At 37.3% G+C, this 16,336-nt stretch overlaps 1 protein-coding gene across 3 annotated transcripts in view; it reads left to right on the top strand.

Annotated features, from left to right (window-relative positions):
- Positions 1-16,336, top strand: part of GOLGB1 (golgin B1) — a 126,964-nt gene that overhangs the window by 29,318 nt on the left and 81,310 nt on the right. For 2 of the 3 annotated variants that reach the window (XM_059162798.1, XM_059162800.1), the window contains exons 5-7: positions 10,437-10,565; positions 13,397-13,522; positions 15,714-15,836. In XM_059162798.1, coding sequence (XP_059018781.1) covers positions 10,437-10,565; positions 13,397-13,522; positions 15,714-15,836 — 378 coding nt within the window. The remainder of the gene's footprint in view (positions 1-10,436; positions 10,566-13,396; positions 13,523-15,713; positions 15,837-16,336) is intronic. The other variant, XM_059162799.1, reaches the window with a different exon arrangement.

Raw genomic sequence — 16,336 nt, 5'->3', positions numbered from 1 at the left:
ACGCTCTAGTTCCATCCATATTGTCGCGAATGGCAAGATTTCATTTCTTTTGATGGCTGCATAGTATTCCATTGTGTATATATACCACATCTTCTTGATCCATTCATCTGTTGATGGACATCTAGGTTCTTTCCATAGTTTGGCTATTGTGGACATTGCTGCTATAAACATTCGGGTGCACGTGCCCCTTTGGATCACTACGTTTGTATCTTTAGGGTAATTACCCAATAGTGCAATTGCCGGGTCATAGGGCAGTTCTATTTTCAACATTTTGAGGAACCTCCATGCTGTTTTCCAGAGAGGTTGCACCAGCTTGCATTCCCACCAACAGTGTAGGAGGGTTCCCCTTTCTCCGCATCCTCGCCAGCATCTGTCATTTCCTGACTTGTTGATTTTAGCCATTCTGACTGGTGTGAGGTGATATCGCATTGTGGTTTTGATTTGTATTTCCCTGATGCCGAGTGATATGGAGCACTTTTTCATGTGTCTGTTGGCCATCTGGATGTCTTCTTTGCAGAAATGTCTGTTCATGTCCTCTGCCCATTTCTTGATTGGATTATTTGTTCTTTGGGTGTTGAGTTTGCTAAGTTCTTTATAGATTCTGGACACTAGTCCTTTATCTGATATGTCGTTTGCAAATATCTTCTCCCATTCTGTCAGTTGTCTTTTGATTTTGTTAACTGTTTCCTTTGCTGTGCAAAAGCTTTTGATCTTGATGAAATCCCAATAGTTCATTTTTGCCCTTGCTTCCCTTGCCTTTGGCGTTGTTCCTAGGAAGATGTTGCTGCGGATGAGGTCAAAGAGGTTGCTGCCTGTGTTCTCCTCAAGGATTTTGATGGATTCCTTTTGCACATTGAGGTCCTTCATCCATTTTGAGTCTATTTTTGTGTGTGGTGTAAGGAAATGGTACAATTTCATTTTTCTGCATGTGGCTGTCCAATTTTCCCAGCACCATTTATTGAAGAGGCTGTCTTTTTTCCATTGGACATTCTTTCCTGCTTTGTCGAAGATTAGTTGACCATAGAGTTGAGAGTCTATTTCTGGGCTCTCTATTCTGTTCCATTGATCTATGGGTCTGTTTTTGTGCCAGTACCATGCTGTCTTGATGATGACAGCTTTCTAATAGAGCTTGAAGTCCGGGATTGTGATGCCACCAACGTTGGCTTTCTTTTTCAATATCCCTTTAGCTATTCGAGGTCTTTTCTGGTTCCATATAAATTTTAGAATTATTTGCTCCATTTCTTTGAAAAAGATGGATGGTACTTTGATAGGAATTGCATTAAATGTGTAGATTGCTTTAGGTAGCATAGACATTTTCACAATATTTATTCTTCCAATCCAGGAGCATGGAACATTTTTCCATTTCTTTGTGTCTTCCTCAATTTCTTTCATGAGTTCTTTATAGTTTTCTGAGTATAGATTCTGTGCCTCTTTGGTTAGGTTTATTCCTAGGTATCTTATGGTTTTGGGTGCAGTTGTAAATGGGATTGACTCCTTAATTTCCCTTTCTTCTGTCTTGCTGTTGGTGTAGAGATATGCAACTGATTTCTGTGCATTGATTTTATATCCTGACACTTTACTGAATTCCTGTACAAGTTCTAGCAGTTTTGGAGTGGAGTCTTTTGGGTTTTCCACATATAGTATCATATCATCTGCGAAGAGTGATAATTTGACTTCTTCTTTGCCGATTTGGATGCCTTTAATTTCCTTTTGTTGTCTGATTGCTGAGGCTAGGACCTCTAGTACTATGTTGAATAGCAGTGGTGATAATGGACATCCCTGCCGTGTTCCTGACCTTAGTGGAAAAGCTTTCAGTTTTTCTCCATTGAGAATGATATTTGCGGTGGGTTTTTCATAGATGGCTTTGATGATATTGAGGTATGTGCCCTCTATCCCTACACTTTGAAGAGTTTTGATCAGGAAGGGATGCTGTACTTTGTCAAATGCTTTTTCAGCATCTATAGAGAGTATCATATGGTTCTTGTTCTTACTTTTATTGATGTGTTGTATCACATTGACTGATTTGCGGATGTTGAACCAACCTTGCAGCCCTGGAATAAATCCCACTTGGTCGTGGTGAATAATCCTTTTAATGTACTGTTGAATCCTATTGGCTAGTATTTTGTTGAGTATTTTCGCATTTGTGTTCATCAAGGATATTGGTCTATAGCTCTCTTTTTTGGTGGGATCCTTGTCTGGTTTTGGGATCAAGGTGATGCTGGCCTCATAAAATGAGTTTGGAAGTTTTCCTTCCATTTCTATTTTTTGGAACAGTTTTAGGAGAATAGGAATTAGTTCTTCTTTAAATGTTTGGTAGAATTCCCCCGGGAAGCCGTCTGGCCCTGGGCTTTTGTTTGTTTGGAGATTTTTAATGACTGTTTCAATCTCCTTACTGGTTATGGGTCTGTTCAGGCTTTCTATTTCTTCCTGGTTCAGTTGTGGTAGTTTATATGTTTCTAGGAATGCATCCATTTCTTCCAGATTGTCAAATTTATTGCCGTAGAGTTGCTCATAGTATGTTCTTATAATAGTTTGTATTTCTTTGGTGTTAGTTGTGATCTCTCCTCTTTCATTCATGATTTTATTTATTTGGGTCCTTTCTCTTTTCTTTTTGATAAGTCTGGCCAGGGGTTTATCAATTTTATTAATTCTTTCAAAGAACCAGCTCCTACTTTCGTTGATTTGTTCTATTGTTTTTTTGGTTTCTATTTCATTGATTTCTGCTCTGATCTTTATGATTTCTCTTCTCCTGCTAGGCTTAGGGTTTCTTTCTTGTTCTTTCTCCAGCTCCTTTAGGTGTAGGGTTAGATTGTATACCTGAGACCTTTCTTGTTTCTTGAGAAAGGCTTGTACCGCTATATATTTTCCTCTCAGGACTGCCTTTGTTGTGTCCCACAGATTTTGAACCGTTGTATTTTCATTATCATTTGTTTCCATGATTTTTTTCAATTCTTCTTTAATTTCCCGGTTGACCCATTCATTCTTTAGAAGGATACTGTTTAGTCTCCATGTATTTTGGTTCTTTTCAAACTTCCTTTTGTGGTTGAGTTCTAGCTTTAGAGCATTGTGGTCTGAAAATATGCAGGGAATGATCCCAATCTTTTGATACCGGTTGAGTCCTGATTTAGGACCGAGGATGTGATCTATTCTGGAGAATGTTCCATGTGCACTAGAGAAGAATGTGTATTCTGTTGCTTTGGGATGAAATGTTCTGAATATATCTGTGATGTCCATCTGGTCCAGTGTGTCGTTTAAGGCCTTTATTTCTTTGCTGATCTTTTGCTTGGATGATCTGTCCATTTCAGTGAGGGGAGTGTTAAAGTCCCCTACTAGTATTGTATTATTGTTGATGTGTTTCTTCGATTTTGTTATTAATTGGTTTATATAGTTGGCTGCTCCCACGTTGGGGGCATAGATATTTAAAATTGTTAAATCTTCTTGTTGGACACACCCTTTGAGTATGATATAGTGTCCTTCCTCATCTCTTATTATAGTCTTTGGCTTAAAATCTAATTGATCTGATATAAGGATTGCCACTCCTGCTTTCTTCTGATGTCCATTAGCATGGTAAATTCTTTTCCACCCCCTCACTTTAAATCTGGAGGTGTCTTCGGGTTTAAAATGAGTTTCTTGGAGGCAACATATAGATGGGTTTTGTTTTTTTATCCATTCTGATACCCTGTGTCTTTTGACAGGGGCATTTAGCCCATTCACATTCAGGGTAACTATTGAGAGATATGAATTTAGTGCCATTGTATTGCCTGTAAGGTGACTGTTACTGTATATGGTCTCTGTTCCTTTCTGATCTACCACTTGTAGGCTTCTCTTTGCTTAGAGGATCCCTTTCAAGATTTCCTGTAGAGCTGGTTTGGTGTTTGCAAATTCTTTCAGTTGTTGTTTGTCCTGAAAGCTTTTAATCTCTCCTTCTATTTTCAATGATAGCCTAGCTGGATATAGTATTCTGGGCTGCATGTTTTTCTCATTTAGTGCTCTGAAAATATCATGCCAGCTCTTTCTGGCCTGCCAGGTCTCTGTGGATAAGTCAGCTGCCAATCTAATATTTTTACCATTGTATGTTACAGACTTCTTTTCCCGGGCTGCTTGCAGGATTTTCTCTTTGTCACTGAGACTTGTAAATTTTACTATTAGGTGACGGGGTGTGGGCCTATTCTTATTGATTTTGAGGGGCGTTCTCTGAACCTCCTGAATTTTGATGCTCATTCCCTTTGCCATATTGGGGAAATTCTCCCCAATAATTCTCTCTAGTATACCTTCTGCTCCCCTCTCTCTTTCTTCTTCTTCTGGAATCCCAATTATTCTAATGTTGTTTCGTCTTATGGTGTCACTTATCTCTCGAATTCTCCCCTCGTGGTCCAGTATCTGTTTGTCCCTCTTTTGCTCAGCTTCTTTATTCTCTGTCATTTGGTCTTCTATATCACTAATTCTTTCTTCTGCCTCATTTATCCTAGCAGTGAGAGCCTCCATTTTTGATTGCACCTCATTAATAGCTTTTTTGATTTCAACTTGGTTAGATTTTAGTTCTTTTATTTCTCCAGAAAGGGCTTTTATATCTCTCGAGAGGGTTTCTCTAATATCTTCCATGCCTTTTTCGAGCCCGGCTAGAACCTTGAGAATTGTCATTCTGAACTCTAGATCTGACATATTACCAATGTCTGTATTGATTAGGTCCCTAGCCTTCGGTACTGCCTCTTGTTCTTTTTTTTGTGTTGAATTTTTCCGTCTTGTCATTTTGTCCAGAGAAGAGTATATGAGGGGGCAAGTAAAATACTAAAAGGGTGGCAACAACCCCAGGAAAATATGCTTTAACCAAATTAGAAGAGATCCCAAATCGTTTGGGAGGAGAAAGGGGATAAAAAGAGGTTCAAAAAGGAAGAAAAAAAAAAGAAAAGGAAAAAGAAAGAAAGAAAAAAAAAAAGAAAAGAATTAAAAAAAAAAGAAAACACCTTTCAGAAAGTGGTTGTTTTCTGTTTCCAGAATTGCTGTTCTTCTTCTCTTCGATCTGCCGATGGATTTTCAGGTGTTTGCAATCTTTAGATAAGCTATCTAGCTGATCTCCGGCTAGCTGAAGTAGTCTCGGCCTGCTACTTCTCCGCCATCTTGACTCCTCCTCCCCCATTCTGTTTTTTGAAATGGCTTCAGAAGAATAGGTATTAGTTCTTTAAATGTTTGGTAGAATTTCCTTGGGAAGCCATCTGGCCCTGGAGTCTTCTTTGTTGGAAATGTTTTTTTCTTTTTAAAGATTTTATTTATTTATTTGACAGACAGAGATTACAAATAGGCAGAGAGAGAGAGAGGGGGGAAGCAGGCTCCCGGCTGAGCAGAGAGCCCAATGCGGGGCTTTATCCTAGGACCCTGGGATCATGACCTGAGCCGAAGGCAGAGGCTTTAACCCACGGAGCCATCCAGGCACCCCTGTTGGGAAATTTTTGATTACTGTTTTAGCTTTCTTGCTGGTTATGGGTCTGTTCGGGTTTTCTGTTATTTTCCTCATTCAGTTTTGGGAGTTGTGGTAGCTTATATGTCTCTAGGAATGCATCTCTTTCTTCCATATTGCCTAATTTGTTGGCATATAGTTGCTCATAATATGTTCTTACAGTTGTTTGTGTTTCTCTGATGTTGGCTGTGTTTTATCCTCTTTCATTCATGATTTTATTTATTTGGGTCCTTTCTCTTTTCTTTTTGATAAGTCTGGCCAGGGGTTTATCAGTCTTACTAATTTTTTCAAAAAGAACCAGCTCCTGGTTTCATTGATCTGTTCTGCTGTTCTTCTAGTTTGTATTTCATTGATTTCTTATCTAATCTTTATTAGTTCTCTTCTCCTGCTGGGTTTAGGCTTTAATTGGTGTTTTTTTCTCCAGCTTCTTTAGGTGTAAGGTTAGGTTGTGTATTTGAGACTTTCTTGTTTCTTGAGAAATGCTTGTATTGCTGTATACTTCCCTCTTAGGATTGCCTTTGCTGCATCCCAAAGGTTTTGAATAGTTGTTTTCATTTTCAATTGTTTCCATGAATTTTTGAAAATTCTTAATTTCCTGGTTGATCCATTCATTCTTTGGTAGGATGCTCATTAGCCTCCATGTATTAGAGTTCTTTCCAGAGTTGTTGTTGTGATTGAGTTCCAGTTTCAAAGCATTGTGGTCTGAAAATATACAGAATATAATCCCAGTCTTTTGGTACTCGTTGAGATCTGATTTGTGACCCAGTGTGTGATCTATTCTGGAGAATGTTCCATGTACACTTGAGAAGAATGTGCGTTCTGCTGCTTTAGGATGAAATGCTCTGAATATATCTGTGAAGTCTATCTGGTCCAGTGGTCATCAAAGTCCTATTTCCTTCCTCTGCTTAAATGATTTGTCCATTTCAGTGAGGGGGTTGTTAAAGTCCCTTCCTATTACTATATTATTGTCGATTTGTTTCTTCAGTTTTGTTATTAATTGGCTCATTTAATTGGCTACTCCCGTGTTAGGGGCATAAATATTTACCATTGTTAGGTCTTCTAGTTGGATAGTCCCTTAATTATGAAGAGTGTCCTTCTTCATCTCTTATTATAGTCTTTGGTTTAAAATCTAGTTGGATATAAGGATTGCTACTCCAGCTTTCTTTTGATGTCCATTAGCATGATAAATGGTTTTCTACCCCCTCACTTTAAATCTGGAGGTGTCTTTGGGTCTAAAATGAGTCTCTTGTAGATAGCATATGGATAGGTCTTGCTTTTTTATCCAGCTTGATACCCTGTGTCTTTTGATTGGACTATTTACATTTACATTCAGAGTAACTGTTGAAGGATACGAATTTAGTGCCATTGTATTACCTTTAAAATCACTGTTTCTGCATATTGTCTCTGTTCCTTTCTGGTCTGTGTTACTTCTGGGTTATGTCTTTGCTTAAAGTATCCCTTGTAATATTTCATATAGGGCTGGTTTGGTGATCACAAATTCTTTTAGTTTCTGTTTGTCCCGGAAGCTTTTTATATTTCCTTCTATTTTGAATGACATCCTAGCCCTGGAGAGTATTCTTGGCTGCATATTTTTCCCATTTAGCACCCTGAATATATCATGGCAGTTCTTTCTGGCCTTCCAGGTTTCTGTGGATAGGTCTTCTGCCAGTCTGATGTTTCTACCCTTGTAGGTTATAGATCTCTTGTACCCTGGCTGCTTTCAGGATTTTCTGTCTGTGTCTGAGATGTGCAAGTTTCACTATTATATGTTGGGGTGTTTACCTATTTTTACTGATTTTGAGGGGGGTTCTCTGTGTCTCCTGGACTTGGATGCCTATTTCTTTCCCCCGTTTAGGGAAGTTTGCTGCTCTAATTTGCTCCAGTATCCCTTCTGTCCCTCTTGCTCTCCCTTCTCCCTCTAGAATCCCAATAATTCTAATACTGTTTTGCTTTATGATATTTCTGATCTTTCAAATCCTCCCTTCATGGTCCAGTAACTGTTTTTCTCACTTTTGCTTGGTTTCTTTATTCTCCATAATTTTATCTTCTATATCACTTATTCTCTCTTCTGCCTCATTTATCCTGGCAGTAAGAGCTTCCATTGTTGATTGTATCTCATCAATTCTGTTTTTTATTTCAACCTGATTAGATCTTAGTTCTTTTATTTCTCCAGAAAGGAATTCTCTAGTGTCTTCTATGCTTTTTTCAAGCCCAGCTGGTATCTTTATAATCATTGTTCTGAATTCTGTCGCCAACATCTTACCAATATCCATATTTATAAAGCCTCTGGCAGTGATTACTGCCCCTTGTTCTTTTTTTTCTCACAGTTTTTCCTTCTAGTCTTTTTATACAGAGAAGACTAGGTGAACAAGAGAACAAAAAAGAAATAAAAAATAAAAATATCAATGATGACCCCAGCAAAATATACACTAAGCATATCAGAAGAGATTAGAAACCAAAAAAGAAAAAATAAATAAAAAGGGAAAAAAGATTATAATCAAACAGGTAGACAGAACAGGCTGATACACTTGGTCCTGAGTATATTTTGAACTCTTTGTTAGAAGAAACTTTATCCCAAAATTGCAAATAAAGAAAAACATATATATATTGAAATAAAATTGAATGTAGTGAAAGGAGATAAAAAATGAAGAATAAATCCATAAAATGTGTAAAATGAAAATAAAAAAAAGATTTAAAGAGAGTTGATAAAATAAGTGAGTTGTAAGGGAAGAAAACAAAAGAAAAGGAAAATTTTAAACTGAAAGACTAAAGAATTGTGAGAAGAAAACCCTTGAGTTCTATATACTGTTTTCCCCTAGTCCAGGAGTTTTTCAGTTTTGTGTGATCCATAAACTTGGTTTTAACCTAATGTTCCTCCTGGTCCACTGGGGGAAGGACCTTTTGTACTGATTCTCAGGTGTCTTTGCTTGGGCAGTTGCACTGCCCCTTGTCACAGGACTGGTTTCAGTGTAAGCTGCTTAGGGTTGCTTTAGTGTGGCTTTTGTTCCCTTCAGGTTCTTTGTGCTGCTTTAGAGGGTGAAAAAAAAAATGGTGGCACCCTAATCTCCAGCCCTGGAGCTAAAGATCAGGGCCCCACTCTTCAGCACAACCTCATGGAAAAGCAGTCAATCCCTATTGTGTGCACCAAACTACAGATTCTTGTGGTACACCCCTGCACAAATCCTCCCAGGGAAGTGGGTGCTGGTCAGACCTGGCTGGCTGCTTTTCTGGGCCCCTGCTCAGGGAGCGGTTGCCTCATCATGCCTGTACCTGTCCTGCTTCTCCCTGGGGAAGAAGCAGGGTCTCACAATGGTTTTGCTGCTTGCTGCACCCCTGCTGGGAGAGTGGTTGATCCATAGTGGCATGGTTCTGGTTTATGGGAACACCAAGCTGAGAGGCCACTCTGGGGCTTGCTAATTGTAGTCAGCTTCCCTGTTCCAGTGCTTGGGAACTCTGTTGCACCCACAAAAGCCCGTTCATTCTGTGACACCAGGATCCTGAGACCATACTGTCCCATCTAGGATTGTGTCCCACTTTGCCATCTGAGCATATTACCTGCAGGATGTCCCTCACTGGGGCACACTTCTAAAAGTTGCGATTTTGTACTCTGCTGCTATATCACTTTCTGGTAGTTGGCTTCCTGAGACTCCCTCCCCATCAGTTTATCTTCTGGTATGTACTCATTCATTTCTCTTCTCCTCCTACCTCGCAAAAAGTGGTAGATTTTCTATTTGTAGAATTGCAGCCATTCTTTTCTTAGATCTCAGATTGAATTCATAGGTGTTCAGAATGATTTGATAGCTATCTAGCTGAAGTTAAGGGACCAGATGAAATGACGGTCCTCTACTCTTCTATCATCTTCCCTCCTCCTCTTAAATTATCTATTTTATACTCTGCTTTTTTTTTTTTTTTGGCCTGGGACCTTAAACAAATCAACACTTAGAGCTTCATTTCTTCCCTTTGTTAAGTAAGATGGCCGAATCAAATGATTTCTATGTTTCAGTCATAGCAGCTTTACACTCTTGTATATCCATTATAGAGCTACACACTCTCTGAAAAGTATAGTTGAAGAGATTAGGGCAATCCTAAAATGCTTGACCAACAGTTATGTAGGAGAAAGTATAAAATTATTTTGTGTAGTTGTAAGAAGCAGAATTGATTGATTTGAGTGTGGTGAATTTATTAGGGAGGGAGAGTCTGGTTCAGTCTGAGGAAGAGCTTTTGAGGAAAACAGTAGACTTGAAAGATTTGGATTTCCTCTTAATAAGTCTTGTATGATGTTTTGCTCCTCACTTAACGGCATCTGTGCTTTCCTGAATTCTGTCCTCTGGTTCTTCAAGGCAGTGGGACTATGTTTTCTATTAAGTTTTAGTCCTGTGTGGTGCTGACTGGTTTAGTTCTTAGACTAAAAACCATAAAAAAGGGAAACTTGATGTCATTTCTTCCAAGTATTGACTGCCTTCCAGTATCTTCTAGATTTTGGTTGTCCTCTTGAATTTTCAAGTAGCTATTTTTCTATCATGTCCAGAGTTGATAGCTGTTATCTGAGGGAGGATGAATCTAAGAGGAGCTACTTGGCCATACTAAAATGGGAAGACTCTTAAGATTCCTTCCTGGTTGTTAGGTCAGGTGTTATTTCTTGCTCCCATTTATAAAACTGTAATCAAATGGTTATGGGGCAAGTTAGAGCAAAAGATCGAATATGTATTAATTATAGTTCTTTTATTTATTTATATTTATTTATTTATTAAAGGTTTTTTTTTATTCATCTGACAGACAGAGATCACAAGTAGGCAGAGAGGCAGGCAGAGAGAGAGGAAGGGAAGCAGGGTCTCTGCTGAGTAGAGAAGCCCGATGCAGGGCTCGATCCCAGGACCCCGAGATCATGACCTGAGCCGAAGGCAGAGGCTTTAACCCACTGAGCCACCCAGGCGCCCCTATAGTTCTTTTAAATAAATCACTTTATCTCCTTCATTTTCAGCATGATAAGAGTTCTACGGAAGAAGAGACAGAAGTAGAAAAGATAAAACATAAACTCCAGGAGAAGGAGGAACTAATTAGCTGTTTGCAAGTCCGACTTTCCCAGGCACAGGCAGAGCAAACTACACAGGTAGGGGTGTTAAGTCACCTCTTAGTCACTGCTAAAACCCAGTGGATTATTCTATGACACATACATTTTTCTAGATGGCCAGTGGATATTTACCTATGTATGTATCAATTTATTTTCTTCTTCCCTTTCCTTCTCTGATCAACTTCCTTTCCTTCCTACCTAAGTCTAGTAATTGAGTGTTTGCCATTCTTGGTTGAGGTTTGTGAAGATCCAGGATGCGCTTTAATACATGGTTGCACATATTTTTATTTCAGAAGAATTTTTTGTTAGGGAAAGAAAAAATGAAACAAGATGGGATCAGGAGGGAGAGAAACCATAAGAGATTCTTAATCTCACAAAACAAACTGAGGGTTGTGGAGGTTTGGGGAAGGTGGGTAGGGAGAGGGTGGCTGGGTTATGGACAGTGGGGAGGGTATGTGCTATGGTGAGTGCTGTGAAATGTGTAAACCTGATGATTCACAGACCTGTACCCCTGGGCTAATAATACATTATATATTCATTTAAAAAAATTATATAGTTTGTGGTATTTGGTCTGTTTTCTTATCTAGGGACTTCTATTATCTGTGTTTCCTTCTTTGATTATCTTTAGTATTTGTTAATTACTCTCAATTCCTTTTTATTTCTTTCGTCATTTTAAAGTTTCTTCTTTATTTGTCCTTCACCTTAGTCTTTCTATTTTGTGTTTATTTACTTTTGTGTTCCTTCTTGCTTAAACTTCTTTTTCTGAAAACTTTTTCATATATATATCAAATTTTTCCTAATTTCAGTTACCTCATTTCTGATTTTTCTGATTCTGATTATGCTGTTTTTCTGTGTCTTGTACAATTTTCTTAAATTTTTAAATACATTTTGAGATAGAGTACAGTTTTGATTTGTTTTTTGAACATGACTCTGGTCTGTTATTATCTGTATATTATTTTGCACCTTAGCTTTTTTTTTTATAGTAACTTTGTATGAAATTTGACCTTGACCCTTTTATATTCCTTACTTTTGTGGGCAATTAATTTTTCTAAACTTCTGGAAGTAGCCTTGGTTCAGGAAAGCTTTTCTTTACTTAACAGACCTCTTTCTTTTGTTGTTCTTTTCGTATTGTGTCCAAATATTTGGCAGCTGTATTTCCTGGTTTTCTTTCTCCTCTCCTTCACTTCGGCCTATACCAACATTGTGCAATAGTAATATAATGTAAGCCACAGGTAGAATTTAAAATTTTATAGCAGAAACAGGTAAAATTAATTTTAACAATGTATTTCATGTGTCCAATATATTCAAAATATATTTTGAGATTAATAAAATGATTATTTTTGTGTTATTTTATTTATTATTTTTTGCACTGTCTGAAATTTGGTGTGTATTTTTACATTGTATCTCAATTTGGATTAATAAATTCTCATTGGAAATAATACTTCTCTGTTTATATTTCAGAAAATGTCTGGTTGAAAAAATAGATTAATACACTTAAGTTGTTCCAGACATATGTAAAAGCTTTCTAATAACTGAACCGAGGGCTGAAACATCATTTTTCTTAAGATCTGCATAAGTATCCACTGTGACTCATGCTGTCTGCATGAAGCATCCAAATAAATACATTACAATGATACATGAGTGTGTAGGAAAAAAATCTTTCAAACTGAATGAATCCACTGACACTTACTAGTTAGGCAATGTGTTTCTTGTAATACTAGGAAGAGCATGCACACTTGTTACTTGTATAACAATTTAAGAGTACTATACATTATGCAATAAGGTGAAATATAGTTATATTTAATGGGAAAATAATTTACAGTTTAATTAACTAAAATTAAATAATATTAATAATTAAACTCCTCATTTGCATTAGTCATATTTCAAGCCTTCCGGAGGCTTGATAATGAATTATACAGCATGTGTACAGACCTTTTTCTTCTGTTTCTGTTATCTCTATTCTGCATAATTTTTATTTCACTTCTGGAAGTTTCTTCTTATTTCTGGTCCATGTCTTAGAAGAGAGCCCTGATGAGGCAGTTTTGAGAATTCAGAGGACCTAAGTTGCTCTAGCCTTTTAGTCCTACTTACTTGGACCCCTTGCAATTACCCAGTATTGGAGAATGGGGGAGCCCTGCCAGTTTAAGCTGCTGTTCTAAGATTGGCCAACTGTGCTTTCCAGTAAGAACTTGTTGGCTATTTCGGGGTTTTCCTGTTCTCCCGGCCAGTAATGTTGCTCTTTTGCGGCCTGCTTCCTCTTGCATAGATGCTAATGCCATGCAGGTCTTGTGCCTTTTGGTGGTTTACTCGACCTGCTTGTATTTTGGGGCTTGGGGGACAGCCATCTGAATTTTATTATAAATATTGTCCGCGGGTTTTTGGTTTTACTATTTAGTTGTACTGTTTCTTTTCTTTTTTTTTTTTTTTTAAAGATTTTATTTATTTATTTGACAGAGAGAAATCACAAGTAGATGGAGAGGCAAGCAGAGAGAGAGACAGATAGAGAGTGAAACAGGCTCCCTGCCGAGCAGAGAGCCCGATGCGGGACTCGATCCCAGGACCCTGAGATCATGACCTGAGCCGAAGGCAGCGGCTTAACCCACTGAGCCACCCAGGCGCCCCAGTTGTACTGTTTCTATGTGAGGATTCAGATAAGTTGAAAAAGAGCTGCTGTTGCTTTTGTTTTCCTCTGACAAATAATCCTGATAATTACTTTTAAAAAACCCCAGCACATGCAGTTCTTTTTTGTATTAAGTGCAAATTAGAAGGATATTGGTAGGTATTTTGGGCAGTTGAGAAAGGGAAGTCAAAGAATTAGGAGTGCTAATTCTTTTGTTTAAATACATACTTTTTTCCTTCTGTGTCTCCAGTTTGATAAGAGTTCAACAGAGATGGAAGAATTTTTAATGATGAAACAACAGCTCCAAGAGAAGGAGGAACTCATTAGCTCTCTGAAAGCCCAGCTCAGTCAGACGCAGGCAGAACAAGCGGCTCAGGTAGGTTGGAAGGTACCTCATGAGCATTAGAATAAAGAATTATGAAAGTCTAATGGTGACAAGCCAATTCAGACAGTCATTTTTTAAAACCTCAGTATATAAAAGTATAGTAGCTAGAATGTTGTAGTAGAAATTAGAAGCGTATAATAGTAGAAGAAATTAGAAGTGTCATTTACCTTGATGAATTTGCCATAGCCTGTTTTATGGCTGTTTCTTAGTTATATAAGCCTGAAAGTTGGTTTTAATAGCACACAGAAATTCAGTCTCTTGGGAATGGATTCACATTGTTTGAAAGAGACTGGTAGATAAACCAAAAGAAATACAAATGATTACGTCCATTCTTTCCCTATAGTAAAACCTTAATAGGAGGTTAAATTATAATCAGAAGATTACTTAAGTGGGCATATAATGAGATAGTGGTATAGGTTATGTGATTCAGTGTTATATGGCACTAATATGTAATATTCCTCATATTTATTTCTGATACCAGGATCAGACAGTTTGAACTGGCATTCTCAACTCCTTCTGTCTGTTTTTCTAAATTTCCACTGTGATCACCCACCTCTGCATTTTTCCTTTGAGAAAGTTTTTGACTTGTGAAACATTTTTCCCTGTGCAGTATCTTTGCATGATAGTTAGTCTTTTCCATTGAGTGTTTTTCATTTTTTGGTAACTTATGGTATTAATGATGTTTTCTGTCCATGGATGGCCTGCTGCTGTGTATACACTTAAATAGTATATCTTGAAATCCTTACTTTTATCTATTAGCTTTTATTGTATCCTTTTTATGTACAAGAACTATATACAATGTATGATAGAGAAATACAAAATGTGATTTTTACGAGCAGCTTAAAACATGGAAAGCCAAGAATATAAATACATTAACAGGTCCATCATAATGTAAGCCATTCAGAGTAAGTGAATAGTAAGCATCAACACAAATGTAAAGTATTTTAAGAGGTCAAAGAGGTTACCATGAGTGTGACAACCAAGGAAGGTACATGGAAAACTTAGGATTTAGGCAAAACTGTGATGGATAGATAATAATCTCAATAAGATGGTTGAACATATTCCATTTGTGGGAAATGGTCTGAGCAAAATCACAGAGAGAAAAACGAATATGGTACATTTATAGGGAAGGATGTGAGAGATGCATTTGGCTAATGAGGGACACCAGTGCCTGTACATTTGCAACACAGGATTCCAAATTCATAGTAATGTCTGAATTCAGAGAATCAAAAAAATTATGAAGATTTTTTTTCCTACCTAGAAGGAGAGCCATTCAAGATGTCACAAATTGAGAAATTAGCAGTAGTTGAAGGACCAATACAAAATGGGCAAGTTAAAATCAGGTCAGCATGCTCAATTACAGATCTTAAGGAAGTAAATAAGCAGACATTCATCTACAGACATCCACATCCTCAAAACAAAACTAAACTAAAACACTGGTACTAAATAGCTCACAGTCAACTTACTTCCATTTTATTTTGTTAAGAGCCAGTTACAAGTGAGGATGATCTAGAAACTAGCAAGTAATGACAGCTGAAAATAGCTGTCTGGGGAGGTGGTGTGGATTTGGAAATACATGAAGTTCTTTGGTAGAAGCAGTTCTTTGAAGACTAGCTAACATTCTTGATGAATATGGATGCAGAAATTCTCAGTAAAATACTACCAAAACGAATCCAACAATACATTAAGAAAAATCATTCACCACGATCAAATGGGATTTATTCCAGTTGTAGAGAATTTTGAATAAAAGATATTTTAGCTTGAAGTTTGCCTTACAGGACATGACAATTTCACTGAATGTGTGTGCTATTAACATGCCTAGGACTTCACAGAAATCTAATTTCACTTTGTAGTTTTAATATTCTAATCTCTGCAGAACTTTTGAAAAATATACCTCTTGTATATTTAAGCATTTCTAATAACCATGCAAATATAATGTTTAATCAGAATTTATATTTGGGCTGATTTCTGAGTTTGATAATAGGATTTCTCTTACATTGGGAAGTTACTGTCAGGCATACCTATTTCTCTTCCAGCATTCTCATCCTTGACATTAAAAACTGGATTAAAATCTATTGCCTATCAGTTCTTAGTGTTTGTCTTGGAAGAATAGGGTGTGAGTTTTCTTTGTGCAATATTCGGGGAGTGTAACATGTATAGTTTCTTTGGTGTGTGTCTTTAGTTGAGTTCCATGCAGCAGGTGGTCCGAGAGAAAGATGCCCGCTTTGAAACACAAGTTCGTCTTCATGAAGATGAGCTTCTTCAGTTAGTAACCCAGGCAGATGTGGAAACAGAGATGCAACAGGTGTGTTGCTAAAACTTAGTAGAATGACTGTCATTTGGTTAACATTTAAAATGATCACAGCCACTTTTCTACCCTTACATACTGCTCTCCACTTGGTCTTAGTATGCTCCTTAATTGGCTTCTTTTTGGTGATCTTGTCATCTGTTGCATATTAATATTTATTTTTTCTTGTCCTTACCTTGCCTTTTATGCCTCTAACCAGGTTGTTGGTACTCAAAAGCTGGCTTTAATTGGCAAATGTATGTGGTAGTCAGAAATCAGTTTCTCTTCAGTTTGCCAATTGTAGCTTCATTAAACACCTGATCCAAAGCTTCAAATCAATGAAGCTAGTTTTAAACTTTCAAAAAATTAAATGAAAAGTAGTGATTTTGAAACATGAAGTCTTTTATTAAATGGATTATTCTTAAAAAAATAATTGAGTATACTTTGGAAATTGGCTTCATTGTTTTTATCATCTACTAACTCCAAGGTATTTATTTTTATGTGTGTGTAGTGTAGTG

The sequence above is a fragment of the Mustela lutreola genome, chromosome 2 (genome assembly GCF_030435805.1).
Source record: "Mustela lutreola isolate mMusLut2 chromosome 2, mMusLut2.pri, whole genome shotgun sequence".
NCBI classification, from domain to species: Eukaryota; Metazoa; Chordata; class Mammalia; order Carnivora; family Mustelidae; genus Mustela; species Mustela lutreola.
This window is presented reverse-complemented; position numbering and strand designations above follow the sequence as displayed.